Source organism: Accipiter gentilis, unplaced genomic scaffold (genome assembly GCF_929443795.1).
Source record: "Accipiter gentilis unplaced genomic scaffold, bAccGen1.1, whole genome shotgun sequence".
In the NCBI taxonomy this organism is placed as follows: domain Eukaryota; kingdom Metazoa; phylum Chordata; class Aves; order Accipitriformes; family Accipitridae; genus Astur; species Astur gentilis.
This window is the reverse complement of record NW_026060823.1, coordinates 1106561-1130136: the sequence shown is the minus strand read 5'-3', so window position 1 is coordinate 1130136 and position 23576 is coordinate 1106561. Positions and strand designations below refer to the sequence as shown.

The window sequence follows — 23576 nt, the reverse complement described above, 5'->3', positions numbered from 1 at the left end:
CATAGTCAGAACAAGCCAGTCAAAAGTAGCACACTCCCTGGGAGAGTGGCGGGAGTCTCTCTCCCCTTGTCTTTCAAGCCAAGACCCAACTAGCAGAAGGCAGCTTTTCTGTCAGATAAAGCAAGGCAAAAGGATCATGTACAGCAACTTCCTTGCAGCCTCTTGCTCCTGAGCACCCTTCTTCACCTCTTTCTTTCTTTCTTTCTTCTGGTGATGGGAAGGCAAAGCATGTTCTGCTCCTGTGAGCCCATACGGCTTGTCCCTATAGTCACAGCAGGCACCTGTGATTCCTCTCCGAAGACATTTACGCATAGAAATCAGTTGAGTGGTGTGTTACGGAAGCATAAGCTGCAGTGGACGTGATTCTGAATCAGTTATTTTTTTGCCCATCATGACAAAATAAAACCAGCAATTTCTTACTTTATAGAAATCCTCCTAAAGTAGTAGTTGCCCCCAATCGCTGTCAAGTTTTTGTATCACAGGAAAACAAATGCAGCCAAAAGAACATTTTCTCTAAAAGGACCGCTCCGAACTGCACAAGCAGGCAGGCACAGGCCGCTGCCAATTTAATAAAGCGTATGTACACAGCACCACTTAGTGGTGCAAGCGGGGTCACCGCTGACAGGAATGAGAAGCTTGAACACCAACCTTCCCTCCCCGGCCCCCTGGACACTGCAGCCTGATCTTGACAAATTGACCGCCTGGATAAAAAAAAGCTATCTGGCAACTAAAAAGATCCATTGTACTTTTCTGCTCAGTACACCTAAAGATACAGATTCACCCTCTAAATCTCGGCCAATTTCTTGAATACCACCAACACTCAGAACAGGTTTCAAATGGCAACGTGGCAGGACAAAGTAATAAATGCTTATCCTTAAGTCTGCTAACTTTCTAAACCTTTGCCTAGACCTTAAGGAAATGTAAAAACAAACAAACTACTGCAAAGTTCAATACGCGAGCCACGCAAAGTTAAGGCTATCAAGTAGGAACCTGATTACAAGTATAAATCATGCAACAGCTACTCTATGACATGGATGTCCTGAACAGATCATCCTCTACAGTGTAAGTCCAAGGTACAAACCCATCAGCACCTTCTTCCCTCTCTGTATCGCTGTGGTTACCTGCTCTGTGCCCAGAGCCAAAAAGAATCCCAACGTTGGAGTTACTGTTCCTTTTATGCCCACCCCCATACTTCTTTCCCGACGGAGAGGTGATGCACCTGATTTGAGGTGGAGTGCAGACAACCTTCTCATCTAGTGCTGGGCAGTTTATTTGTCCCATAAACAAACCCCAGGAAAGAGAATGCACGGTTGGACGGGTGCACTTGAGGTTTTGACCATGCGGTAGCACCGTTAACTGCTGAAAGAGCAGGACTCTCTGCCGCTCCGTGTCCATGTCACGACTGCCCTCACGTCCCCAGTCTGCACCCAGCTCCTCCAGGGTGTGCAGAGGGGCTTCCAGCCCTGGCTCAGCAGGCGTCCACATAAGATCCCCCAGCCAAGAGGGGGGTGTATGCTCACCTGCCACATCGATACCGTGGGTACATTAAAAGCCACCCCCCAACTCTTTCTCCAGAAGTGACTGGGGGAGGCTTTTCAGTCATCTGGCTGTAAACCCCCTCCCCCTCAGGGACACCAACATCCAGGCATGCCTTGCTCTAACTCCCCAAATCCCCTGCCCTCCGAGGAATAAAAGGTGTCTGGGCCACTCCCCCGGCTCTAATCTGCAGATATGCCTGGCTTCCCAGAAGTAGGCTGAGAAAGCCAGCATTAAGGCAGTCCTTCCCACGCCCAGATCCACAAAATCCTCAGAGAAAAGAAGAAAAATAGCCACTTCACTGCAGCAGGAAGTAAATGGACTTGGGGGACACAGGAGGCCAGTTCTCCTGGGGTCAATGGAAAGGAGGGCTAGATGCAACGTATCTGAGGATTTTCCATGTGCACAGCTGAAACAGCCATGCCTCAAGCAAGGATGCGTCCCATTTATGGCAGTTCCTCCCCACTTCTCATCCCCAAAAGACAAACTCGGGCCTCTGCCTTCTCCGTGTGTAGCTCCCCACTCCCTTCAGCATGGAGCTGCGAGGCTCTGGGTTTGTGGAGAACCACAGGTGGGAAACCGAGGCTACTAATGGTGACCACAGAGAACAGACCAGCTCGGAGGGGGCGAGGAGGGCCGATGCACAATTTCTACGTTTGAATTTGTTGGGAACTTGGTGGGAGTCACAAGCTTGCAAGCCACAACCCACAAGCTTGCAAGGCACAACCCCAGCTATCCAGGACATGGGCTTCCCAAGATCACAAACCGACGGGGACGGGGACGGCGCCTGCGCCGGCGAGCGAACGCCGGGCTGCCCCAACGCGAAGCACGGCGCATGCGCCCGGGAGGCGCGTCCGCACGGCTGGTCGGGGAGCGGGCGCAGCGGGAAGCCCGCGGAAAACCACGCGAAACCGGCAACGCTCCCGAGTCTGACCTGGTCGGACTCCGGGGGCCGCGAGGACTACGCCGCGCCCGAGAGCCACGCTGCTGCCCGGCCGCCGAGTCCGCGAAAAACTACAGCTCCCGGCATGCCCCGGGAGGCAGCCTGCCCTGCTGCCTGACCCCGAGGGGACGCCGCTTCCCTTCCCCCCCACCTCCCCACGCCGGCGCAGCGGCAGTTCCCGCCGAGCCCCCAGCGCCGCTCCGGGTAGCTCCGGCACGGCGCGGCCCCGCTGCCGCTCCGTGCGTGCAACACGGACCCCGCCGTCCTCCTCGGGGCTTTCCCCGGGACCCGCCGGCCGACTGCGCAGCCCCGCCACGGGGCCCGGTGAGCCCCCACCCCCGCGCGCCCGTTCTCTCAGCCGCCCTGTCAGCGCCCCACCCCCCACCCCCGCGCGCCCGTTCTCTCAGCCGCCCTGTCAGCGCCCCCCCCACCCCCGCGCGCACGTTCTCTCAGCCGCCCTGTCAGCGCCCCGCCCCCCACCCCCGCGCGCACGTTCTCTCAGCCGCCCTGTGAGCCCCCAGGGCTCCCCCCCGGCCTCGGCACAGGCGGCCCCCACCTCCCCCGGGCCACCCCCGCCTCCGACGTTCGCGCTCCGAGGGGCGCCCGGCCCCGCTCACCTTCTCCCTCGGGGCAGCCGCAGCCCGGTCACTGCTCAGCTCCGCTCCTGCCTGGGCTCCCGGCGGCCCCTCCCCCGGCAGCCCCTCCCCTTGCCAGGGAGGGGGCGTCGCCATCAGCCTCTCACTGCCCGCACCTGCGGCTCCTCCAGCCCCGGCCCGCAGCTGTGGTACCGAAACCCGGAACCAAACCCCTCAACACCAAGGTGAACTGAAGCAGCAGGCACTGCCTTGAATGAGTGACAGATGTCAAGAGTCATCTGATGTGGAAGAGGTGTTAACTGGGGTCAAAATACAGATTTTAATACCCATCTTATTTTAGTTCTAAGACTTGGCGATTGCCAGGTATCATCTTTTCCATTTCCCCAGGTCCACCCGCGAGCGAGGCCACAAGGGAGATTTCTTCCAGAGAGAGGATAGAGTTATTAAGTCTCAAGACCACGATTTGCTTTTCTCCTTCATGAAGAGGTGAGTGGATCATATAGCATCACTAGTCACCCAAGCAGTTAAGCCTGAACTTTTCACCTGTCCTTTAATGCCGTCAACTCCAAGCTAAATTTTTCCCGTTATTAAGAGGGGACCAAAGATCATGTGAAGTATTATTATCCTTTCTACAACTACACCCCCATCTTGGAGCTTTAGCTACTAGAGAAGGTCTTGGGAGTTTGGGGTCAGAGGAGCTAGCTGCAAGTACAAACTTTCATACAGCTCTGTTTAGGATGTGTGATGTTTCTCTGGTTGTCTAAACCGGTCTAAATTTCCACAGGTGGTCCCAACTCTGGGTGGCTCTAACAAGGATCCTGGAACTCCAGTAAGTTCTAAACATCGTTTTATATTTTAAACATGATCCCAAGTTCCTTTTTGCACTTGTCTCTACGGTTTTGGCAGCTGACAGCCCCGAGGGGTGCTTGTACAAGTTTCTCCCGAAGGGCGAGTAAATTAATTCTTTTGTCCGTGAGGTGGATGGTTTGGTAACGTTATAATTCACAACGCTATAATTCCTTCTTTCAACTTTTAAAAAAATAATTGCCTTTTAAATCCATCCAATTTAATCTGCTAAAATGATTCTCGTTGTTCTACCTCTTTTCTCAAGTTTTGGTTAAATTCAATGTCAGTATTCTCCACGGAACTAGATTTTCATCTGACTTTGGAATCGGAAAGGCAGGCTGTTACCGAGGTTAAATTCTGTGTCTTTACAAAACTTTGAATCAGTTACAAAACTAGATTATTTTTTTTAATTCAAATTACAAAACCGGTTAATATCAAGATGAACAGTTCAAACAATAATTGTTTCATTTTGTTTATCTCATGTTTAGAACCCCTCAAAAAAAACCCACATACACCCTCTAAACACACAAAAAGATTATTGCCCTCGACAATATTCCTAATAGCAACCCCAACATTATAAACTTTACACAACTGTTTTCCCAAATAGATAACGTGAAACTTACTTATAGATTTTCCGTTTTAAAGGGACAGTTTCTTTAGACTTCCAGCTTCTTGTTGGGTGCTTTCTTTATTCTCGAATAATGAAGCCAAGGTTCTTCTCCCAGACCTTTACTGCTACAAGTGTTGTTAAAATGACTCGATACGGTCCTTTCCACTTCTCGGTGATTTTATATATATTCAATCTCCTGGTCGGAAGGGATGCGCTGCTACGTCCAATTCTAAGGGTCCAGCTGTGGAGACATACTGACAAAGTTCTTGAAAAGAATTGCTTAAAGAAATCATAACACCTTTTAAAAACATATCTCCAAAGGCACTCAAGATACTCAGAACACAGGACTCTTGATATGGTCTTTCATACATTTCCTAAAGACTTGGCTTTTCTTTCTCTTCTGGCTATACTCCGATTCTTAATAGAGCCACGGGTAACGCTTTAACCCATGTGAGGAGTGAGGTTTCCTGACAAATTTTACTCGACTGTTGCTTAAGGATATAGTTCATTCTCTCTCTCTCTCTCTCTCTCTCTCTCTCTCTCTCCCCCCACACACTTGCTTGTGGTCTATGTGGGATGTGATAGTCTCAATCCATAGATAATACTTGGCTCAACTTGTCTCATAATCTTTGCTATAAAATGAGGGCCATTGTCAGATGACATTCTTACAGGCACCCCATATTTTGGTATTATCTCTTTGAGCAAGACTTTGACTACTTCCCTTGCTTTGTTGGTGCGACAAGGGAAAGCCTTGGGCCACCCAGTAAAGATATCAACTAAAACTAGGACATATCCTTATTTTCAAGGCAATTCTATAAAATCAATTTGCTAATATTCTTCTAAAAAATTTCCTTATTTAATAATCCCAAAGATGATCTTATTACTGGTTCGGGGATAATTTTACATATACATTTCACGTCCACTTATAATTGTTTAAACAATCTTTGTCATATTTCGCTTTCTGTTTCCCAGTATACTTTGTGATGTTCAATGGGGCAATTTCTCTTATTATTGTGGGTGGGACTATTATTCGACCTGTCGGTGTTACAGCCTATCCTGTTTCATTTTGTTAGCCTGCAATCTAATAATTAATTCTTCATCTTTTTCATTATAATTTGGAGTTTCTTTAGGCAATTTTATACCTTTCTCTGGAACTAGTGCTAGGATGCCTTTTTCTGCAGCCTCTTTAGCAGCTTTATCAGCCAGTCGGTTACCTGCGTTAGGATCGGTCTTACCTAACGGATGTGCTTTACAGTGCATCATCGTGACTGCTGTTGGTTTTTGAATGCTTTCTAACAATTTCAGTATTTGTTCTGCGTGCTGAACGGCGGTTCCTGGTGCAGATAACAGTCCTCTTTCTCCCCGTATCGCTCCATGCGCACGTACCACTCCAAAAGCATACTTTGAGTCTGTCCAAGTGTTGACTCGCTTTCCTTGACTTAGTTCCAGAGCTCAAGTAAGAGCTATCAATTCAGCCTTTTGGGCAGAGATCATCGAAGGCAAAGTTGGCAACGCAAGTACCTCCTCAGTAGTTATTGTCTATCTCGATAAAACGTTTTCCTTCACAGATGGAACCGCTTCCGTCGGCATATAGTTCCCAATCTGTTTCTTCTAGTGGCACATCTCAGAGATCCAGTCAGCTGGAGTAAATTCTTTCGATTGCCTGCAAGCAGTCACGTTCCAGTTCTCCTTTAACTCGGTCAGTTGTTGAAAACGCAACAGGGTTAACGGCGGTAGTAGTTTTTAGGTAAACATCATCTTGTTCCAGCAACAACACCACTTGGTATTTCAGCATTCTGCTAGGGGATAACCAGTGCCCCCCTTTCCGTTTTAGCACAGCAGTTATCATATGGGAAACGTACAGTAATCCTTTCTCCTCAGGCGAACTTACGAGCTTCCTGGATCAGTAGCACAGTTGCACCGTTGACGTTTTTTCTTTTTTGGAGGAACCTCTGTCCTCCGGGATCCCCTGTGATTCCTTCCGGACGTCTCCTAGAGTCTTTAGGCCTTTTCTTATAAGGACTGGAGATCCCAGGTAGCAGCCCCAGACTTGTCTAATGAGGCTACCCTAGATGATTCTTTTCTTTTGCAGGAAGGTATCTTCTCCGGGATCGACCCAAGACTCCTCCCAGGCGTCAACCCAGAACGTTTTGACCTCTGCGTTCGGGACCGGAGATCCCAGCTACCTGCCCCAGACTCCTCCAAGTAAGTAGCTCGAGACATTTTTGTTCCCCTGTAGAGAAATCTCTCAACTCCGACAGGCACCTGAGACTCCTCCCAGGCATCTCCAACAGTCTTCTGTCCTCTGCTTTACCTACCTAAGGGGTCAGGAAGAAGCCCCAGACTCCTCCAAGGAAGCTACCGTTGAGTTTTTTTTCTTTTTTGGAGGAACCCCTGCCCTCCGGGATCCCCTGTGATTCCATCCAGACGTCTCCTAGAGTCTTTTGGCCTTTTCTTATAAGAACCGGAGATCCCAGGTAGCAGCCCCAGACTTGTCTAATGAGGCTACCCTAGATGATTCTTCTCTTTTGCAGGAAGCTCTCTTCTCCGGGATCGACCCAAGACTCCTCCCAGGCGTCAATCCAGAACATTTTGACCTCTGCGTTCGGGACCGGAGATCCCATCTACCTGCCCCAGACTCCTCCAAGTAAGTAGCTCGAGTCATTTTTCTTCTCCTGTAGAGAAATGTCTCAACTCTGACAGCCACCTGAGACTCCTCCCAGGCATCTCCCACAGTCTTCTGTCCTCTGCTTTACCTACCTAAGGGGTCAGGGTCAAACCCCAGACTCCTCCTAGGAAGCTACCGTTGAGGTTTTTTCTTTTTTTGGAGCAACCTCTGTCCTCCGGGATCCCCTGTGGTTCCTTCTAGACGTCTCCTAGCGTCTTTTGGCCTTTTCTTATAAGGGCCGGAGATCCCAGGTAGCAGCCGCAGACTTGACTAACGAGGCTACCCTAGATGATTCTTCTCTTTTGCAGGAAGCTCTCTTCTCCGGGATCAACCCAAGAGTCCTCCCAGGGGTCATCCCAGAACGTTTTGACCTCTGCGTTCGCGACCGGAGATCCCAGCTACCTGCCCCAGACTCCTCCAAGTAAGTAGCTCGAGACATTTTTGTTCCCCTGTAGAGAAATCTCTCAACTCCGACAGCCACCTGAGACTCCTCCCAGGCATCTCCCACAGTCTTCTGTCCTCTGCTTTACCTACCTAAGGGGTCAGGTAGAAGCCCCAGACTCTTCCAAGGAAGCTACCGTTGAGGCTTTTTTCTTTTTTGGAGGACCCTGTGCCCTCCGGGATCCCCTGTGATTCCTTCCAGACGTCTCCTAGAGTCTTTTGGGCTTTTCTTATAAGGACTGGCGATCCCAGGTAGCAGCCCCAGACTTGACTAATGAGGCTTCCCTAGATGATTCTTCTCTTTTGCAGGAAGCTCTCTTCTCCAGGATCGACCCAAGACTCATCCCAGGCGTCATCCCAGAATGTTTTGACATCTGCGTTCGGGACCGGAGATCCCATCTACTTGCCCCAGACTCCTCCAAGTAAGTAGCTCGAGACATTTTTGTTCTCCTGTAGAGAAATCTCTCAACTCCGACAGCCACCTGAGACTCCTCCCAGGCATCTCCCACAGTCTTCTGTCCTCTGCTTTACCTACCTAAGGGGTCAGGTAGAAGCCCCAGACTCCTCCAAGGAAGCTACCGTTGAGGTTTTTTTCTGTTTTGGAGGAGCCTGTGCCCTCAGGGATCCCCTGTGATTCCTTCCAGATGTCTCCTAGAGTCTTTTGGCCTTTTCTTATAAGGGCCGGAGATCTCTGGTAGCAGCCCCAGACTTGTCTAATGAGGCTACCCTAGATGATTCTTCTCTTTTGCAGGAAGCTCTCTTCTCCGGGATCGACCCAAGAGTCCTCCCATGCGTCATCCCAGAACGTTTTGACCTCTACGTTTAGGACGGGAGATCCCAGCTACCTGCCCCAGACTCCTCCAAGTAAGTAGCTCGAGACATTTTTGTTCTCCTGTAGAGAAATCTGTCAACTCCGACAGCCACCTGAGACTCCTCCCAGGCATCTCCCACAGTCTTCTGTCCTCTGCTTTACCTAACTAAGGGGTCAGGAAGAAGCACCAGACTCCTCCAAGGAAGCTACCGTTGAGGTTTTTTCTTTTTTGGAGGAACCTGTGCCCTCCGGGATCCCCTGTGATTCTTCCAGACATCTCCTAGAGTCTTTTGGCCTTTCCTTATAAGGACCGGAGATCGCAGGTAGCAGCCCCAGACTTGTCTAATGAGGCTACCCTAGATGATTCTTCTGTTTTGCAGGAAGCTCTCTTCTCCAGTATTGACCCAAGACTCCTCCCAGGCGTCATCCCAGAACATTTTTACCTCTGCGTTCGCGACCGGAGATCCCAGCTACCTGCCCCAGACTCCTCCAAGTAAGTAGCTCGAGACATTTTTGTTCTCCTGTAGAGAAATCTCTCAACTCCGACAGGCACCTGAGACTCCTCCCAGGCATCTCCCACAGTCTTCTGTCCTCTGCTTTACCTACCTCAGGGGTCAGGTAGAAGCCCCAGACTCTTCCAAGGAAGCTACCGTTGAGGTTTTTTTCTTTTTTGGAGGAACCTGTGCCCTCCGGGATCCCCTGTGATTCCTTCCAGACGTCTCCTAGCGTCTTTTGGGCTTTTCTTATAAGGACCGGAGATCCCAGGTAGCAGCCCCAGACTTGTCTAATGAGGCTACCCTAGATGATTCTTCTCTTTTGCAGGAAGCTCTCTTCTCCGGGATCGACCCAAGACTCCTTCCAGGCGTCATCCCAAAATGTTTCGACCTCTGCGTTCGGGACCGGAGATCCCAGCTACCTGCCCCAGACTCCTCCAAGTAAGTAGCTCGAGACATTTTTGTTCTCCTGTAGAGAAATCTGTCAACTCCGACAGGCACCTGAGACTCCTTCCAGGCATCTCCCACAGTCTTCTGTCCTCTGCTTCACCTACCTAAGGGGTCAGGTAGAAGCCCCAGACTCCTCCAAGGAAGCTACCGTTGAGGTTTTTTCTTTTTTGGAGGAGCCTGTGCCCTCCGGGATCCCCTGTGATTCCTTCCAGACGTCTCCTAGGGTCTTTTGGGCTTTTCTTATAAGGACAGGAGATCGCAGGTAGCAGCCCCACACTTGTCTAATGAGGCTACCCTAGATGATTCTTTTCTTTTGCAGGAAGCTCTCTTCTCCGGGATCGACCCAAGACTCCTCCCAGGCGTCATCCCAGAACGTTTTGACATCTGTGTTCGGGACCGGAGATCCCAGCTACCTGCCCCAGACTCCTCCAAGTAGCTCGAGACATTTTTGTTCTCCTGTAGAGAAATCTCTCAACTCCGACAGGCACCTGAGACTCCTCCCAGGCATCTCCCACAGTCTTCTGTCCTCTGCTTTACCTACCTAAGGGGTCAGGTAGAAGCCCCAGACGCCTCCATGCAAGCTACCGTTGAGGCTTTTTTCTTTTTTGGAGGAACCTCTGCCCTCCGGGATCCCCTGTGATTCCTTCCAGATGTCTCCTAGAGTCTTTTGGCCTTTTCTTATAAGGACCGGAGATCGCAGGTAGCAGCCCCAGACTTGTCTAATGAGGCTACCCTAGATGATTCTTCTCTTTTGCAGGAAGCTCTCTTCTCCGGGATCGACCCAAGACTCCTCCCAGGCGTCATCCCAGAACGTTTTGACCTCTGCTTTCGGGACCGGAGATCCCAGGTACCTGCCCCAGACTCCTCCAAGTAAGCAGCTCGAGACATTTTTGTTCTCCTGTAGAGAAATCTGTCAACTCCGACAGCCACCTGAGACTCCTCCCAGGCATCTCCCACAGTCTTCTGTCCTCTGCTTTACCTACCTAAGGGGTCAGGTAGAAGCCCCAGACTCCTCCAAGGAAGCTACCGTTGAGGTTTTTTCTTTTTTGGAGGAGCCTGTGCCCTCCGGGATCCCCTGTGATTCCTTCCAGACGTCTCCTAGAGTCTTTTGGGCTTTTCTTATAAGGACTGGCGATCCCAGGTAGCAGCCCCAGACTTGACTAATGAGGCTTCCCTAGATGATTCTTCTCTTTTGCAGGAAGCTCTCTTCTCCAGGATCGACCCAAGACTCATCCCAGGCTTCATCCCAGAATGTTTTGACCTCTGCGTTCGGGACCGGAGATCCCATCTACTTGCCCCAGACTCCTCCAAGTAAGTAGCTCGAGACATTTTTGTTCTCCTGTAGAGAAATCTCTCAACTCCGACAGCCACCTGAGACTCCTCCCAGGCATCTCCCACAGTCTTCTGTCTTCTGCTTTACCTACCTAAGGGGTCAGGTAGAAGCGCCAGACTCCTCCAAGGAAGCTACCGTTGAGGATTTTTTCTTTTTTTTGGAGTAGCCTCTGACCTCCGGGATTCCCTGTGATTCCTTCCAGACGTCTCCTAGCGTCTTTTGGCCTTTTCTTATAAGGACCGGAGATCCCAGGTAGCAGCCCCAGACTTGTCTAATGAGGCTACCCTAGATGATTCTTCTCTTTTGCAGGAAGCTCTCTTCTCCGGGATCGACCCAAGAGTCCTCCCAGGCGTCATCCCAGAACGTTTTGACCTCTGCTTTCGGGACCGGAGATCCCAGCTACCTGCCCCAGACTCCTCCAAGTAAGTAGCTCGAGACATTTTTGTTCTCCTGTAGAGAAATCTGTCAACTCCGACAGGCACCTGAGACTCCTTCCAGGCATCTCCCACAGTCTTCTGTCCTCTGCTTCACCTACCTAAGGGGTCAGGTAGAAGCCCCAGACTCCTCCAAGGAAGCTACCGTTGAGGTTTTTTCTTTTTTGGAGGAGCCTGTGCCCTCCGGGATCCCCTGTGATTCCTTCCAGACGTCTCCTAGGGTCTTTTGGGCTTTTCTTATAAGGACAGGAGATCGCAGGTAGCAGCCCCACACTTGTCTAATGAGGCTACCCTAGATGATTCTTTTCTTTTGCAGGAAGCTCTCTTCTCCGGGATCGACCCAAGACTCCTCCCAGGCGTCATCCCAGAACGTTTTGACATCTGTGTTCGGGACCGGAGATCCCAGCTACCTGCCCCAGACTCCTCCAAGTAAGTAGCTCGAGACATTTTTGTTCTCCTGTAGAGAAATCTCTCAACTCCGACAGGCACCTGAGACTCTTCCCAGGCATCTCCCACAGTCTTCTGTCCTCTGCTTTACCTACCTAAGGGGTCAGGTAGAAGCCCCAGACGCCACCATGCAAGCTACCGTTGAGGCTTTTTTCTTTTTTGGAGGAACCTCTGCCCTCCGGGATCCCCTGTGATTCCTTCCAGATGTCTCCTAGAGTCTTTTGGCCTTTTCTTATAAGGACCGGAGATCCCAGGTAGCAGCCCCAGACTTGTCTAATGAGGCTACCCTAGATGATTCTTCTCTTTTGCAGGAAGCTCTCTTCTCCGGGATCGACCCAAGACTCCTCCCAGGCGTCATCCCAGAACAATTTTACCTCTGCGTTCGCGACCGGAGATCCCAGCTACCTGCCCCAGACTCCTCCAGGTAAGTAGCTCGAGACATTTTTGTTCTCCTGTAGAGAAATCTCTCAACTCCGACAGCCACCTGAGACTCCTCCCAGGCATCTCCCACAGTCTTCTGTCCTCTGCTTTACCTACCTAAGGGGTCAGGTAGAAGCCCCAGACTCCTCCTAGGAAGCTACCATTGAGGTTTTTTCTTTTTTGGAGGAGCCTGTGCCCTCCGGGATCACCTGTGATTCCTTCCAGACGTCTCCTAGAGTCTTTTGGGCTTTTCTTATCAGGACTGGCGATCCCAGGTAGCAGCCCCAGACTTGACTAATGAGGCTTCCCTAGATGATTCTTCTCTTTTGCAGGAAGCTCTCTTCTCCAGGATCGACCCAAGACTCATCCCAGGCTTCATCCCAGAATGTTTTGACCTCTGCGTTCGGGACCGGAGATCCCATCTACTTGCCCCAGACACCTCCAAGTAAGCAGCTCGAGACATTTTTGTTCTCCTGTAGAGAAATCTCTCGACTCCGACAGCCACCTGAGACTCCTCCCAGGCATCTCCCACAGTCTTCTGTCCTCTGCTTTACCTACCTAAGGGGTCAGGTAGAAGCCCCAGACTCCTCCTAGGAAGCTACCGTTGAGGTTTTTTCTTTTTTGGAGGAGCCTGTGCCCTCCGGGATCCCCTGTGATTCCTTCCAGACGTCTCCTAGAGTCTTTTGTCCTTTTCTTAAAAGGACCGGAGATCCCAGGTAGCAGCCCCAGACTTGTCTAATGAGGCTACCCTAGATGATTCTTCTCTTTTGCAGGAAGCTCTCTTCTCCGGGATCGACCCAAGACTCCTCCCAGGCATCATCCCAGAACGTTTTGACCTCTGCGTTCGGGACCGGAGATCCCAGCTACCTGCCCCAGAGTCCTCCGAGTAAGCAGCTCGAGACATTTTTGTTCTCCTGTAGAGAAATCTCTCAACTCCGACAGGCACCTGAGACTCCTCCCAGGCATCTCCCACAGTCTTCTGTCCTCTGCTTTACCTACCTAAGGGGTCAGGGTCAAACCCCAGACTCCTCCTAGGAAGCTACCGTTGAGGTTTTTTCTTTTTTTGGAGCAACCTCTGTCCTCCGGGATCCCCTGTGGTTCCTTCTAGACGTCTCCTAGCGTCTTTTGGCCTTTTCTTATAAGGGCCGGAGATCCCAGGTAGCAGCCGCAGACTTGACTAACGAGGCTACCCTAGATGATTCTTCTCTTTTGCAGGAAGCTCTCTTCTCCGGGATCAACCCAAGAGTCCTCCCAGGGGTCATCCCAGAACGTTTTGACCTCTGCGTTCGCGACCGGAGATCCCAGCTACCTGCCCCAGACTCCTCCAAGTAAGTAGCTCGAGACATTTTTGTTCTCCTGTAGAGAAATCTCTCAACTCCGACAGGCACCTGAGACTCCTCCCAGGCATCTCCCACAGTCTTCTGTCCTCTGCTTTACCTACCTCAGGGGTCAGGTAGAAGCCCCAGACTCTTCCAAGGAAGCTACCGTTGAGGCTTTTTTCTTTTTTGGAGGACCCTGTGCCCTCCGGGATCCCCTGTGATTCCTTCCAGACGTCTCCTAGAGTCTTTTGGGCTTTTCTTATAAGGACTGGCGATCCCAGGTAGCAGCCCCAGACTTGACTAATGAGGCTTCCCTAGATGATTCTTCTCTTTTGCAGGAAGCTCTCTTCTCCAGGATCGACCCAAGACTCCTCCCATGCGTCATCCCAGAATGTTTTGACCTCTGCGTTCGGGACCGGAGATCCCATCTACTTGCCCCAGACTCCTCCAAGTAAGTAGCTCGAGACATTTTTGTTCTCCTGTAGAGAAATCTCTCAACTCCGACAGCCACCTGAGACTCCTCCCAGGCATCTCCCACAGTCTTCTGTCCTCTGCTTTACCTACCTAAGGGGTCAGGTAGAAGCCCCAGACTCCTCCAAGGAAGCTACCGTTGAGGTTTTTTTCTGTTTTGGAGGAGCCTGTGCCCTCAGGGATCCCCTGTGATTCCTTCCAGATGTCTCCTAGAGTCTTTTGGCCTTTTCTTATAAGGGCCGGAGATCTCTGGTAGCAGCCCCAGACTTGTCTAATGAGGCTACCCTAGATGATTCTTCTGTTTTGCAGGAAGCTCTCTTCTCCGGGATCGACCCAAGAGTCCTCCCATGCGTCATCCCAGAACGTTTTGACCTCTACTTTTAGGACGGGAGATCCCAGCTACCTGCCCCACACTCCTCCAAGTAAGTAGCTCGAGACATTTTTGTTCTCCTGTAGAGAAATCTGTCAACTCCGACAGCCACCTGAGACTCCTCCCAGGCATCTCCCACAGTCTTCTGTCCTCTGCTTTACCTAACTAAGGGGTCAGGAAGAAGCACCAGACTCCTCCAAGGAAGCTACCGTTGAGGTTTTTTCTTTTTTGGAGGAACCTGTGCCCTCCGGGATCCCCTGTGATTCTTCCAGACATCTCCTAGAGTCTTTTGGCCTTTCCTTATAAGGACCGGAGATCGCAGGTAGCAGCCCCAGACTTGTCTAATGAGGCTACCCTAGATGATTCTTCTGTTTTGCAGGAAGCTCTCTTCTCCAGTATTGACCCAAGACTCCTCCCAGGCGTCATCCCAGAACATTTTTACCTCTGCGTTCGCGACCGGAGATCCCAGCTACCTGCCCCAGACTCCTCCAAGTAAGTAGCTCGAGACATTTTTGTTCTCCTGTAGAGAAATCTCTCAACTCCGACAGGCACCTGAGACTCCTCCCAGGCATCTCCCACAGTCTTCTGTCCTCTGCTTTACCTACCTCAGGGGTCAGGTAGAAGCCCCAGACTCTTCCAAGGAAGCTACCGTTGAGGTTTTTTTCTTTTTTGGAGGAACCTGTGCCCTCCGGGATCCCCTGTGATTCCTTCCAGACGTCTCCTAGCGTCTTTTGGGCTTTTCTTATAAGGACCGGAGATCCCAGGTAGCAGCCCCAGACTTGTCTAATGAGGCTACCCTAGATGATTCTTCTCTTTTGCAGGAAGCTCTCTTCTCCGGGATCGACCCAAGACTCCTTCCAGGCGTCATCCCAAAATGTTTCGACCTCTGCGTTCGGGACCGGAGATCCCAGCTACCTGCCCCAGACTCCTCCAAGTAAGTAGCTCGAGACATTTTTGTTCTCCTGTAGAGAAATCTGTCAACTCCGACAGGCACCTGAGACTCCTTCCAGGCATCTCCCACAGTCTTCTGTCCTCTGCTTCACCTACCTAAGGGGTCAGGTAGAAGCCCCAGACTCCTCCAAGGAAGCTACCGTTGAGGTTTTTTCTTTTTTGGAGGAGCCTGTGCCCTCCGGGATCCCCTGTGATTCCTTCCAGACGTCTCCTAGGGTCTTTTGGGCTTTTCTTATAAGGACAGGAGATCGCAGGTAGCAGCCCCACACTTGTCTAATGAGGCTACCCTAGATGATTCTTTTCTTTTGCAGGAAGCTCTCTTCTCCGGGATCGACCCAAGACTCCTCCCAGGCGTCATCCCAGAACGTTTTGACATCTGTGTTCGGGACCGGAGATCCCAGCTACCTGCCCCAGACTCCTCCAAGTAGCTCGAGACATTTTTGTTCTCCTGTAGAGAAATCTCTCAACTCCGACAGGCACCTGAGACTCCTCCCAGGCATCTCCCACAGTCTTCTGTCCTCTGCTTTACCTACCTAAGGGGTCAGGTAGAAGCCCCAGACGCCACCATGCAAGCTACCGTTGAGGCTTTTTTCTTTTTTGGAGGAACCTCTGCCCTCCGGGATCCCCTGTGATTCCTTCCAGATGTCTCCTAGAGTCTTTTGGCCTTTTCTTATAAGGACCGGAGATCCCAGGTAGCAGCCCCAGACTTGTCTAATGAGGCTACCCTAGATGATTCTTCTCTTTTGCAGGAAGCTCTCTTCTCCGGGATCGACCCAAGACTCCTCCCAGGCGTCATCCCAGAATGTTTTGACCTCTGCTTTCGGGACCGGAGATCCCAGGTACCTGCCCCAGACTCCTCCAAGTAAGCAGCTCGAGACATTTTTGTTCTCCTGTAGAGAAATCTGTCAACTCCGACAGCCACCTGAGACTCCTCCCAGGCATCTCCCACAGTCTTCTGTCCTCTGCTTTACCTACCTAAGGGGTCAGGTAGAAGCCCCAGACTCCTCCAAGGAAGCTACCGTTGAGGTTTTTTCTTTTTTGGAGGAGCCTGTGCCCTCCGGGATCCCCTGTGATTCCTTCCAGACGTCTCCTAGAGTCTTTTGGGCTTTTCTTATAAGGACTGGCGATCCCAGGTAGCAGCCCGAGACTTGACTAATGAGGCTTCCCTAGATGATTCTTCTCTTTTGCAGGAAGCTCTCTTCTCCAGGATCGACCCAAGACTCATCCCAGGCGTCATCCCAGAATGTTTTGACCTCTGCGTTCGGGACCGGAGATCCCATCTACTTGCCCCAGACTCCTCCAAGTAAGTAGCTCGAGACATTTTTGTTCTCCTGTAGAGAAATCTCTCAACTCCGACAGCCACCTGAGACTCCTCCCAGGCATCTCCCACAGTCTTCTGTCTTCTGCTTTACCTACCTAAGGGGTCAGGTAGAAGCGCCAGACTCCTCCAAGGAAGCTACCGTTGAGGATTTTTTCTTTTTTTTGGAGTAGCCTCTGACCTCCGGGATTCCCTGTGATTCCTTCCAGACGTCTCCTAGCGTCTTTTGGCCTTTTCTTATAAGGACCGGAGATCCCAGGTAGCAGCCCCAGACTTGTCTAATGAGGCTACCCTAGATGATTCTTCTCTTTTGCAGGAAGCTCTCTTCTCCGGGATCGACCCAAGAGTCCTCCCAGGCGTCATCCCAGAACGTTTTGACCTCTGCTTTCGGGACCGGAGATCCCAGCTACCTGCCCCAGACTCCTCCAAGTAAGTAGCTCGAGACATTTTTGTTCTCCTGTAGAGAAATCTGTCAACTCCGACAGGCACCTGAGACTCCTTCCAGGCATCTCCCACAGTCTTCTGTCCTCTGCTTCACCTACCTAAGGGGTCAGGTAGAAGCCCCAGACTCCTCCAAGGAAGCTACCGTTGAGGTTTTTTCTTTTTTGGAGGAGCCTGTGCCCTCCGGGATCCCCTGTGATTCCTTCCAGACGTCTCCTAGGGTCTTTTGGGCTTTTCTTATAAGGACAGGAGATCGCAGGTAGCAGCCCCACACTTGTCTAATGAGGCTACCCTAGATGATTCTTTTCTTTTGCAGGAAGCTCTCTTCTCCGGGATCGACCCAAGACTCCTCCCAGGCGTCATCCCAGAACGTTTTGACATCTGTGTTCGGGACCGGAGATCCCAGCTACCTGCCCCAGACTCCTCCAAGTAAGTAGCTCGAGACATTTTTGTTCTCCTGTAGAGAAATCTCTCAACTCCGACAGGCACCTGAGACTCTTCCCAGGCATCTCCCACAGTCTTCTGTCCTCTGCTTTACCTACCTAAGGGGTCAGGTAGAAGCCCCAGACGCCACCATGCAAGCTACCGTTGAGGCTTTTTTCTTTTTTGGAGGAACCTCTGCCCTCCGGGATCCCCTGTGATTCCTTCCAGATGTCTCCTAGAGTCTTTTGGCCTTTTCTTATAAGGACCGGAGATCCCAGGTAGCAGCCCCAGACTTGTCTAATGAGGCTACCCTAGATGATTCTTCTCTTTTGCAGGAAGCTCTCTTCTCCGGGATCGACCCAAGACTCCTCCCAGGCGTCATCCCAGAACAATTTTACCTCTGCGTTCGCGACCGGAGATCCCAGCTACCTGCCCCAGACTCCTCCAGGTAAGTAGCTCGAGACATTTTTGTTCTCCTGTAGAGAAATCTCTCAACTCCGACAGGCACCTGAGACTCCTCCCAGGCATCTCCCACAGTCTTCTGTCCTCTGCTTTACCTACCTAAGGGGTCAGGTAGAAGCCCCAGACTCCTCCTAGGAAGCTACCATTGAGGTTTTTTCTTTTTTGGAGGAGCCTGTGCCCTCCGGGATCACCTGTGATTCCTTCCAGACGTCTCCTAGAGTCTTTTGGGCTTTTCTTATCAGGACTGGCGATCCCAGGTAGCAGCCCCAGACTTGACTAATGAGGCTTCCCTAGATGATTCTTCTCTTTTGCAGGAAGCTCTCTTCTCCAGGATCGACCCAAGACTCATCCCAGGCTTCATCCCAGAATGTTTTGACCTCTGCGTTCGGGACCGGAGATCCCATCTACTTGCCCCAGACACCTCCAAGTAAGCAGCTCGAGACATTTTTGTTCTCCTGTAGAGAAATCTCTCGACTCCGACAGCCACCTGAGACTCCTCCCAGGCATCTCCCACAGTGTTCTGTCCTCTGCTTTACCTACCTAAGGGGTCAGGTAGAAGCCCCAGACTCCTCCTAGGAAGCTACCGTTGAGGTTTTTTCTTTTTTGGAGGAGCCTGTGCCCTCCGGGATCCCCTGTGATTCCTTCCAGACGTCTCCTAGAGTCTTTTGTCCTTTTCTTAAAAGGACCGGAGATCCCAGGTAGCAGCCCCAGACTTGTCTAATGAGGCTACCCTAGATGATTCTTCTCTTTTGCAGGAAGCTCTCTTCTCCGGGATCGACCCAAGACTCCTCCCAGGCATCATCCCAGAACGTTTTGACCTCTGCGTTCGGGACCGGAGATCCCAGCTACCTGCCCCAGAGTCCTCCGAGTAAGCAGCTCGAGACATTTTTGTTCTCCTGTAGAGAAATCTCTCAACTCCGACAGGCACCTGAGACTCCTCCCAGGCATCTCCCACAGTCTTCTGTCCTCTGCTTTACCTACCTAAGGGGTCAGGTAGAAGCCCCAGACTCCTCCAAGGAAGCTACCGTTGAGGTTTTTTCTTTTTTGGAGGAGCCTGTGCCCTCCGGGATCCCCTGTGATTCCTTCCAGACGTCTCCTAGAGTCTTTTGGGCTTTTCTTATAAGGACTGGCGATCCCAGTTAGCAGCCCCAGACTTGACTAATGAGGCTTCCCTAGATGATTCTTCTCTTTTGCAGGAAGCTCTCTTCTCCAGGATCGACCCAAGACTCATCCCAGGCGTCATCCCAGAATGTTTTGACCTCTGCGTTCGGGACCGGAGATCCCATCTACTTGCCCCAGACTCCTCCAAGTAAGTAGCTCGAGACATTTTTGTTCTCCTGTAGAGAAATCTCTCAACTCCGACAGGCACCTGAGACTCCTCCCAGGCATCTCCCACAGTGTTCTGTCCTCTGCTTTACCTACCTAAGGGGTCAGGTAGAAGCCCCAGACTCCTCCAAGGAAGCTACCGTTGAGGCTTTTTTCTTTTTTGGAGGAGCCTGTGCCCTCCGGGATCCCCTGTGATTCCTTCCAGACGTCTCCTAGCGTCTTTTGGCCTTTTCTTATAAGGACCGGAGATCCCAGGTAGCAGCCCCAGACTTGTCTAATGAGGCTACCCTAGATGATTCTTCTCTTTTGCAGGAAGCTCTCTTCTCCGGGATCGACCCAAGACTCCTCCCAGGCGTCATCCCAGAACGTTTTGACCTCTGCGTTCGGGACCGGAGATCCCAGCTACCTGCCGGAGACTCCCACAAGTAAGTAGCTCGAGACATTTTTGTTCTCCTGTAGAGAAATCTCTCAACTCCGACAGCCACCTGAGACTCCTCCCAGGCATCTCCCACAGTCTTCTGTCTTCTGCTTTACCTACCTAAGGGGTCAGGTAGAAGCCCCAGACTCCTCCAAGGAAGCTACCGTTGAGGTTTTTTTCTTTTTTTTGGAGTAGCCTCTGACCTCCGGGATTCCCTGTGATTCCTTCCAGACGTCTCCTAGCATCTTTTGGCCTTTTCTTATAAGGACCGGAGATCCCAGGTAGCAGCCCTAGACTTGTCTAATGAGGCTACCCTAGATGATTCTTCTCTTTTGCAGGAAGCTCTCTTCTCCGGGATCGACCCAAGAGTCCTCCCAGGCGTCATCCCAGAACGTTTTGACCTCTGCTTTCGGGACCGGAGATCCCAGCTACCTGCCCCAGAGTCCTCCAAGTAAGCAGCTCGAGACATTTTTGTTCTCCTGTAGAGAAATTTCTCAACTCCGACAGGCACCTGAGACTCCTCCCAGGCATCTCCCACAGTCTTCTGTCCTCTGCTTTACCTACGTAAGGGGTCAGGTAGAAGCCCCAGACTCCTCCAAGGAAGCTACCGTTGATGTTTTTTTCTTTTTTGGAGGAAGCTCTGCCCTCCGGGATCCCCTGTGATTTCTTCCAGATGTCTCCTAGAGTCTTTTGGCCTTTTCTTAAAAGGACCGGAGATCCCAGGTAGCAGCCCCAGACTTGTCTAATGAGGCTACCCTAGATGATTCTTTTCTTTTGCAGGAATCTCTCTTCTCCGGGATCGACCCAAGACTCCTCCCTGGCGTCATCCCAGAATGTTTTGACATCTGCGTTCGGGACCGGAGATCCCAGCTACCTGCCCCAGACTCCTCCAAGTAAGTAGCTCGAGACATTTTTGTTCTCCTGTAGAGAAATCTCTCAACTCCGACAGGCACCTGAGACTCCTCCCAGGCATCTCCCACAGTCTTCTGTCCTCTGCTTTACCTACGTAAGGGGTCAGGTAGAAGCCCCAGACTCCTCCAAGGAAGCTATCGTTGAGGTTTTTTTCTTTTTTGGAGGAAGCTCTGCCCTCCGGGATCCCCTGTGATTCCTTCCAGATGTCTCCTAGCGTCTTTTGGCCTTTTCTTATAAGGACCGGAGATCCCAGGTAGCAGCCCCAGACTTGTCTAATGAGGCTACCCTAGATGATTCTTTTCTTTTGCAGGAATCTCTCTTCTCCGGGATCGACCCAAGACTCCTCCCAGGCGTCATCCCCGAATGTTTTGACCTCTGCTTTCGGGACCGGAGATCCCAGCTACCTGCCCCAGACTCCTCCAAGTAAGTAGCTCGAGACATTTTTGTTCTCCTGTAGAGAAATCTCTCAACTCCGACAGCCAGCTGAGACTCCTCCCAGGCATCTCCCACAGTCTTCTGTCCTCTGCTTTACCTACCTAAGGGGTCAGGTAGAAGCCCCAGACTCCTCCAAGGAAGCTACCGTTGAGGTTTTTTTCTTTTTTTGGAGGAGCCTCTGACCTCCGGGATCCCCTGTGATTCCTTCCAGACGTCTCCTAGAGTCTTTTGGCCTTTTCTTATAAGGACCGGAGATCCCAGTTAGCAGCCCCAGACTTGTCTAATGAGGCTACCCTAGATAATTCTTCTCTTTTGCAGGAAGCTCTCTTCTCCGGGATCGACCCAAGACTCCTCCCAGGCGTCATCCCAGAATGTTTTGACCTCTGCGTTCGGGACCGGAGATCCCAGCTACCTGCCCCAGACTCCTCCAAGTAAGTAGCTCGAGACATTTTTGTTCTCCTGTAGAGAAATCTCTCAACTCCGACAGCCACCTGAGACTCCTCCCAGGCATCTCCCACAGTCTTCTGTCCTCTGCTTTACCTACCTAAGGGGTCAGGTAGAAGCCCCAGACTCGTCCTAGGAAGGTACCGTTGAGGTTTTTTCTTTTTTGGAGGAGCCTGTGCCCTCCGGGATTCCCTGTGAATCCTTCCAGACGTCTCCTAGCGTCTTTTGGCCTTTTCTTATGAGGACCGGAGATCCCAGGTAGCAGCCCCAGACTTGACTAACGAGGCTACCCTAGATCATTCTTCTCTTTTGCAGGAAGCTCTCCTCCAGGATCGACCTGAGAGTCCTCCCAGGCATCTCCCAGAATCTTTTCGCGTCTGCTTTTCAGACCTTAGATCCTAAGAAAAGATACCTATGAAGAGGCCAAAAGGCTCTGGAGATGCCTGGGAGGAGACACAGGTGGATCCCAAAGGGGCGAGCTTGCTCCAAAAAAGAAAAATCTCAAGGGTAGTTTCCTTTTAGGAGTCTGGGGCTGCTACCTGAGATCTTGCACGAGCAGCAGGCAGTAACCTAGCCAAAACGGAGCGGAGGAGGCCTGACAAGTGGTCCTGCTCAGTGCTGCAGAGGAAGGCAAAAACTCCTGGGGCCCAGTGCCAATCTGCGCCAGGGTAAAATTCCTTCCTGACCCCAGAGCTGGCAATCGGCTATTCCCTGAGCACGTGTGAGCAAGACCTGCCTCCTGGTCCCGCAGGCCGGTCAGGCCCCCCAGAGGATGCCCAAGCCCTGTTCTCCCTGAACCTGGAGCCATCTTGGGGCTTCCAAGAGTGGCCAAGTGCCCCCGGCCTGATTGACCTTGGGGGCAAGAATCCTTCCCGCGCCTTTGGGCCACCAGCGGGTGCTCCAAAGCACTGGGAGCCCTGGCAACATCTCTGCATCCCACTTCTTACGGCTGCTGCCACTGGTTCCGCAGGGAGTGAGGACGGCGAGCTCTGCAGTGCTCCTCAAGAAGACATTCCCTTGGTCTTGCCACAGCTCTCCATGCAAACAAGCCTGATGGCCTCGGGCACCTCCAGGGCTTGGTGGTTCTTCATGTCTCTAGCAGCCTGGTCCAGCCTCTGGTCTTCCTCCCTCAGCACTGGGCAAGGAATTCCAGCGGCTCCTCACGGACTTCCTCTGGGATGTGTCTGGGCCGCCTGCCAGGCAGACTGGCAGTGGGACAGGGGAGGCTGCCCCTTTTATAGTGCCCTGGGGCATTGTGACTGCTGCGTTGCCGGGTGGTGGCACTGTGACACGGGGTGGGGTGTGAGGGGGCCTCCTGTGCGCAGCGCTGCCTGCCGCCCCTCGGCCCAGCATCCTTGGGAGGAAGGCCTTTGGGGTGCCGGCCCCGCGGGCTGTGTGGCGTTACTGAGTCCAGAATTTTGGCAGAAAATAAACTGCCATGCATTCCAGCTTATCCTCAGATGTCAGAGGGGCTGGGGACGGCTAGGTTTAATTTCTTTCTGAGCGATGTCCAATTCGACGCTCTAAGGGCGGTCGCGTTCAATATGCTGAGCTATCACAATGAGGGATGCCCTTAATAGCGCACTGTACTCTCGGCTTAGCTGCGTTCAATGCACGAGAATGACCAGACTTAGGGAGTTTGGTTGCACGAACGAACTATCACGACTAGATTAATGAGCAGCGCAGTTTATTAAAGCAACGGTACAGGTGCTTTTGGATTGCCTGTGATAAATAGACTGTCTGCAAAGCACGTGCAGGTGGCATTACAGTCGCTTATAAGCGCATGAAATGATGAAAGAAAAGAGCTCTGAAGAATTCTAAGTTAGAATTCTAATTCTAATTAGAATTCTAATTCTAATTCATTTCTGTTGTAGGCACCCGTTGCTTTGGCTCCAACCACCCCTGAGAGCGCGGCAGAGCCCCTGGTGCACCCAGAAGAGCTGGCAAACCTGTCAGAGGAAAGACGGTAAAACGAGCTCGCTTTGGTTAAAATCAGAACCGACTCCAGTGGGTCGTGCCTTTCCCTACCTCATACCGCTGTGGGATGAAAAGGTTTGCAGGCTCTCCCCAGGACAAGGAGAAAAAGAAAAAACGAAAGAGAAAACAGGTCTGGGGAGAGAAGAGTGACAGACACGCAGAAAAGAGGAGGAGGAAGAGAGAAAACGTTTTTGGGGACGGACCGGTGAAAAGATGCAGGAAGGTCCAGCAGTTCAGGAAGCCCAGGTGTGTACCAGGCTCTGCTGCCCATCTTTCCCAA

General features: G+C 51.6%; 1 protein-coding gene across 50 annotated transcripts in view; it reads left to right on the top strand.

Moving 5' to 3' along the window:
• Positions 1-23457, top strand: part of LOC126036744 (uncharacterized protein DKFZp434B061-like) — a 53748-nt gene extending 30291 nt beyond the window's left edge. Inside the window, exons 1-26 of one of the 50 annotated variants that reach the window (XR_007505292.1) lie at positions 6672-6736; positions 7066-7178; positions 7508-7620; positions 7950-8062; positions 8392-8504; positions 8832-8944; positions 9274-9386; positions 9715-9827; positions 10153-10265; positions 10574-10706; positions 11038-11150; positions 11921-12033; positions 12362-12474; positions 12803-12915; positions 15011-15123; positions 15452-15564; positions 15890-16002; positions 16311-16443; positions 16775-16887; positions 17658-17770; positions 18099-18211; positions 18540-18652; positions 18961-19093; positions 19423-19535; positions 19867-19979; positions 21194-21283. Coding sequence is in view for 2 of the 50 variants with exons in the window: in XM_049796755.1 (XP_049652712.1) it covers positions 3357-3367; positions 3463-3561; positions 3860-3904; positions 6624-6736; positions 9274-9386; positions 9715-9827; positions 10153-10265; positions 10574-10706; positions 11038-11150; positions 11921-12033; positions 12362-12474; positions 12803-12915; positions 15011-15123; positions 15452-15564; positions 15890-16002; positions 16311-16443; positions 16775-16887; positions 17658-17770; positions 18099-18211; positions 18540-18652; positions 18961-19093; positions 19867-19979; positions 23194-23225 (2394 nt within the window). In the remaining 48 variants the exon portion in view is untranslated. Of the gene's footprint in view, positions 1-2638; positions 2804-3342; positions 3368-3462; positions 3562-3859; positions 3905-6563; positions 6737-7065; positions 7179-7507; positions 7621-7949; positions 8063-8391; positions 8505-8831; positions 8945-9273; positions 9387-9714; positions 9828-10152; positions 10266-10573; positions 10707-11037; positions 11151-11920; positions 12034-12361; positions 12475-12802; positions 12916-13244; positions 13358-13686; positions 13800-14568; positions 14682-15010; positions 15124-15451; positions 15565-15889; positions 16003-16310; positions 16444-16774; positions 16888-17215; positions 17329-17657; positions 17771-18098; positions 18212-18539; positions 18653-18960; positions 19094-19422; positions 19536-19866; positions 19980-20162; positions 20231-20308; positions 20422-20750; positions 20818-21193; positions 21307-23193; positions 23303-23371 lie in introns of those variants that run through there. The other 49 variants (XR_007505296.1, XR_007505297.1, XR_007505295.1 and 46 more) reach the window with 49 other exon arrangements.
• The last annotated feature ends 119 nt before the right edge of the window (positions 23458-23576 follow it).